We start from the raw sequence: 5,396 nt of genomic DNA, 5'->3' as shown, positions 1-5,396 counted from the left end.
AGAGAACCGTGGCGCTGGCGCCTGACATCGGTGCCTGGCGGCGATCCCTGACAACGACCCCTCACACGGACCCTGGCAGCGATCCCTGACAACGACCCCTCACACGGACCCTGGCAGCGATCCCTGACAATGACCCCCTCATAGGGACCCCTCTCATAGGGACCCCTCTCGGCGGCCCCTCACACCGAGCCCCTCACATGGACCCCTTACACCGGCCCCTCACAGGGACCCTTCACATGGACCCCTTTCACCGGCCCCTCTTGCCAGCCCCTTACATGGACCCCTCACAGGACCTCCTTACACCGACCCCTCACAGGGACCCCTCACACTCGCACAGCCCCGGCTCCAGAACCTTCCACGCTTCCTGCAGTCCGTGGCCTGCCCGCCCCACAGAGGGTCAGCGCTCGGGGCTGTTTGTGGCACAAGCTCGTGTCAGTGCCAGGGGCACAGGCTGGGCTCTGCAGGGCTGGTGTCACCCTGGGTGATTGGCACCCATCCGGAGCACCCCCATCCTGCTGTCCCCAGCTCTGTCCACACTGTGTCACCTCCTGTGCTATGGCAGATCAACAGGAGGGTTTGGGACAGCTCTCCACAGCTGGTGGTGTTGAGGCCAAGTGCTCAGGAACATGAGGTGGCACCGCTGTGGCACCTTGAGGGACCTCCCTGAGCACTGGTGAGTCATGGACACACTCTGGCTCACACCCCAGATCAAACTGCTGAATTTTCCTCTTGAGGAATTGCCTGCTCCTCTGAGAAAAGCGCTGGTGCTTCACTGTCTCAAATTGATTTACAGCACGCAGTGTTTATTGACAGTATTTGTAATGGACTATTCCAAGGCATGATGAGGCCTCAACAGTTTGCCAGGACCTTGAGAAAAGTGCTTGAGTGGCACATTTGTTGGGGGAAGGGATGGATGGAGATGTTTTCCACCCATTGGAAAATGGGAGCAGTGCTGGAGCAATCACACTGGAACTTCACCGTGTGTCATCGAGCCCTTGGGGCTGCCCCAAGCCCTGGTGAGCCATGGAGACAGGAGGTGCAGCAGCCGTGCTGAGTGCCTGGCAGCTTTTGCCCTGGCAAGAGAAGCTGAGATGCCCACAGGATCATTGGGAAGGGGCAGAGGGTTGGGTGGCCACCACCCCAATGCCCTCTGGAATGGCACTGCAGGACAGAAAGCAGCTGTCAGCCCAACACCTCGCTTTATTGTGCGCATCACAATGCAGTAGAGATTGCTCTGCAGACTGATCCACAACCCACATGCCTGACTGCACGTTCATTCCTTGTTGGAATAAGCTTGGAGGGCAAGAGCTGGCATCACCTCATGCAGTCCACCCACCTGAATTGTGCTCCAAGGAAAGGTTCCCAGTGACCAGTTCTAACAGTTCTGACCCTCTAAGCAGCAGCTTAGAGTCAACATATGCAAAGAACCACTTATATTTTGAAAAAACATATAAACTTGATCCCAAAAAAAACAGTTTCAGTGCTTTATCTCATCATCTCACACAATGGCTTTGGTTGACCACTAGAAATGATGTTTTCTGGGCATTCTTTACCTGCAGCAAAATGAACACAAGAAATGAAAAATCACCTCCTAGAAAAAAAGAAAACCACAAGTAAGTTGAATTCATCTGGGCTGTGTTCGGCTCCAGAAAGCTGCCAGCAGGCTGAGGATATCACATTAGGGATTTTTTTCCCTTCCAGTGGTTACACACAGGGGTAGCCAGAGCCCTGGGATGGCCAGGGAAGGGCAGGATTTGTTTGTGTCCTGTCCTGTTCCCAGGGACCCCTCACTGCTGGGACAGGGCTGATGTTCACAGCCAGAGCAAGAGCAGGGTGGGTTTATTATACTGAGTGAACTTAATTTTAAAGAAGGAATTAATTTGGAATAAGTGTGAATAAGCAGTCAAATACTTACAGAGCTGTTTCTTTTGGTTTCTTGAAGCACTGAAAAGAAAAGAAAAAAGCAGTCCTGTTATCATTCACGTTTCTTGGACGTGGGGATATTGTTACAAATTTTGCAAGTACATAATGCCTTCCACATAAAATGTCTAATACTTGATTTATCTACTGGTAATTCTAAAGCAGGAGGTAGTTTGTAGCAGTTTTCTAACAGTGAAAAGCAACATTATGAAATAGAATAGAAAAGGTAGGAAAAAAACAGGGCACTGCAGCAAACAATACTAATTTTTTTCCTATGAAACCAGAGCTTTCCATACCTTAAGAAATTTATCTCTTCGAGCCACAATTCCAAAAAGTATTGTGATTGTAACCACCACAACAGCAGCAATAACAGCCTCCTTGGGGAAAACAGGTTTTTTATCTGTCAGGAAAGAAGAAGTTGGGTATGTGAGAAATTTGTGCAGTCACATAATCCAGAACATTTCATAGGACTGTGGAAAGACATTTCTTTTCTCACAGCTGTCACTGCTGAATTAACTGTTGCTCTCCCTGCTGTCCACAGACTGCTCTGTGTGTTAGTCCCCTGGAGAGGAGGGACCTGAGCCTGTATTTGAGTGAAGTGAAGAAGGATTGAAACATCAGCTCCTGAAGAAGATCCCCCAGGCAGTGTTATGCTCAGAAATAAGGCAGCCCAGAGGTACCACTGACACAGGTAACATTGCTTCCCTCCCTGTGCCAGGAGGACAGAAATGAGAGGGGTCTGGACAGAGGTGATTTAGTGTCACCAGTCTGAGCCCTGAGCACCCAGCCCCTGGAGTCACCTCTGGAGCACAACTTCTCTTGCCTTGAGCAGCTCTTTGGGCATGACAGAATCCTGTGGTCACAGTAAGATGCTTCAAGCAAGACCTGAGGTGCTTTAAACCCCACTTGAGTGTGCCCTGTCAGCGTGGGAAGAGCTGCAGTGGGATGAGCCTGCCCCAGGTGACACTTGCCAAATGCTTTTGAACAGCAGGTAGAGCAGGAGAGGCCCTTCCTGTGCTGTGGTCCCAGGCACAGGTGCAGGGAGAGCTCCTTGCTGTTGCTGTGCCCTCAGAAATCCACACAGGGAATTTACCACACTCCACTTACGCTGTGTAATATAAACGGATTGTTGTCATTATAAAAGAGAACAGAGAGTTATTTGTAAAGCTCATTAACCAGCAGCAGCCTTGCTACCTTTAACTATGAGGTGGAAATCCCTTGTCCCATTTCCCAGGCGTGATTCCACCAGGCAGGTGTAGGTCCCGTTGTCAGACTTCTGCACTTTGCTGATGAAGAGCTGAAAGACCTCACTGGTCTGGTACAGCTTGTGGCGACTTTGCTGCAGGGTCAAGCTCTGGTTGCCCTTTAACCAGGTGCTTTGGCCTTGAGGGTTGGATTTGGAGTTGCAGGTCAGAGTAACATCTTTCTCTTCTTCCACCTGGAGGGTCTCCTCTCCACTCAGCTGGGGAGGGACTGTTCACAGGAATGCAGTTCAACAGGTCATTAATAATGCTGCTCATAGAATCACAGAACCATTTAGGTTGGAAAAGCCTTCTCAAGCTGAGTCCAGACATTAACCCAGCACTGCCAGAGCCACCACAAAACCATGTCCCCATGTGCCATGTCTACACATCTTTTAAATCCCTGCAGGGATGGTGTCTGCCCTGCTGCCCTGAGCAGCCTGTGCTAGGACTTGATGACCCTTTCAGTAAAGGAATCTTCCTTAATACCCAATCTAAGCCTCCTCTGGTACAACTTGAGGCTATTTCCTTTTATCACTTTTTACTTGGGAGAAGAGACTGACCCCACCTTGCTCCAACCTCATAGAATGCCTACATTTAACACAAAATAATTTCCCTTCTCACATCCCTCGTGCTCCTTGTTCAGTGGTCTAACAGATCACAGTAGTGCAGCCTTTCCTGATCTCTGGGAATGAGGAGGGCAATCATTGGCAGAGACTTTCATTCCAGTATTTCCTCTGCCCTGACTTGTATCCTTGGGAAATAACCTAGGTGGAGGCAGGGACATATCCAGAGGATCTTTCTTAAGGTACCCACCCACTCCTATAAAAGAGCCCTTAGATCAGCCATAAGCACCACTGTGGGAAGGGAGTGTCTTATCACGTGAGTTATCTCCTCCTAAACGCATTTTTCCTCGGTGAAGACAGCGTGCAAGGGTGCAAAACACCGCCCAGACAGAGCTGCTCTGCCCAGGACTCCATCCCACCCCAGCCATTCCACACAGGAATCCACCATGGCGACTCACACTGCACATCCAGGGTCACAGACACCTGCACAGCCTTGTCCCGTGCCAGCCTGCACGTGAAGGTGACCCCGTTGTCAGACGCATTGACTGGGGATACGCAGATGTTGCTGATGTTCACTTTATTCCCATCCTTCAGATCCACTTGCCCAGCCCCGCGATACCAGAGCAGCTCCTCAGCCTGGCTGCTGTTGTGCACGAGGCACGAGAGGGAGATGGCAGGGCTGAGCCCTGTAGACAGGGTGAAGTCAGCAGCGTGGTTATTTACAGACAGTTCCACACCTGCAGAAGAAGGAGGACAAGGACATTTAAGCATCCTGAGCCATACTCTCCTCACAAAAGCTGCCACATTCACTTCTCCATGCCTCCACCTTGGAGGAGGGATGAGACTTTCAGTTTTCAATCTAGCAGCTGTTTTCAGGTGGAAGAAGCTGTCTTCATCTCAAAGCTCTCTCCACAATTATTTAAAATAAAAATCAGTCTTTTGCAGCTGACTGCCAGAACAAGGCCTGACCTGTGACAACAAAATGTCTGAAGCCAGAACTGACCGTGTGACACCCAGCAAAAGGTCATTCCCGCACCATCACCCTCCTGCTGCCAATCACTGCTGCAGCACCACTGTGCTCACTGTTTGATACTGTTTTTCAGTTGGAGCAGGATGCCCTTGGGAGTATAAATGAGTTAATCATCCCCTCAGCTGTATCCTGGTGGTTGCAGAGCTGCAATTTGTCAAAGGTACAAACATCAGGACGTACTAAATGAACAACCAGTATGGGAAATAAATTATTGTAATGGGATGGAACTCGCTACTGCAGCCTGGGCCATAGAATAATAAATTAAAAATATAGCTCAGATTGTAAAGGTATTAAGGTCCTGTGAATATAAAGAAGGTCCCTGTCTGAAGGTGTTCCCAGGTGGCCAAACCTATCACACTTATCACTGCTTGGAGCAGGTTTGGAAACTGTGGCCTCATCATCCCCGCTGCAATAATGCTGGAAAACACTGACATTTTCCCATTCCCTTCTCTGCTACTCTCAAATCAGAGGTCAGTTTTCAGACAGTCCTCTGGGGATGATCTCCAGAACACTCAAAATGCTGCTGTGGCACATCACCTAGCCCTGGGCAGTTTCAATAATTGGTATGATGGAGCTTGGACAAAGCCGGGATGGATTTTTCCATTGCTTACCTGTGGCCACACATGCCAGGAGGGAAAG

The 5,396-nt window shown here is 49.8% G+C and overlaps 1 protein-coding gene across 1 annotated transcript in view; it reads right to left on the bottom strand.

The window, feature by feature from the left end:
• Positions 1-1,236: 1,236 nt before the first annotated feature.
• The window catches only part of TMIGD1 (transmembrane and immunoglobulin domain containing 1), a 4,210-nt gene continuing 50 nt past the window's right edge, over positions 1,237-5,396 (bottom strand). The window contains 6 exon segments of the mRNA XM_014308403.2: positions 1,237-1,553; positions 1,916-1,944; positions 2,217-2,320; positions 3,115-3,393; positions 4,186-4,464; positions 5,369-5,396. The exon segment at positions 5,369-5,396 is cut by the window's right edge and continues 14 nt beyond it. Coding sequence (XP_014163878.1) covers positions 1,550-1,553; positions 1,916-1,944; positions 2,217-2,320; positions 3,115-3,393; positions 4,186-4,464; positions 5,369-5,396 — 723 coding nt within the window. The 3' untranslated portion in view covers positions 1,237-1,549.

The sequence above is a fragment of the Geospiza fortis genome, unplaced genomic scaffold (genome assembly GCF_000277835.1).
Source record: "Geospiza fortis unplaced genomic scaffold, GeoFor_1.0 scaffold538, whole genome shotgun sequence".
Taxonomy (NCBI): Eukaryota; Metazoa; Chordata; class Aves; order Passeriformes; family Thraupidae; genus Geospiza; species Geospiza fortis.
Note: the sequence above shows the minus strand (reverse complement) of the source record. Positions and strands in the feature narration are given on the sequence as shown.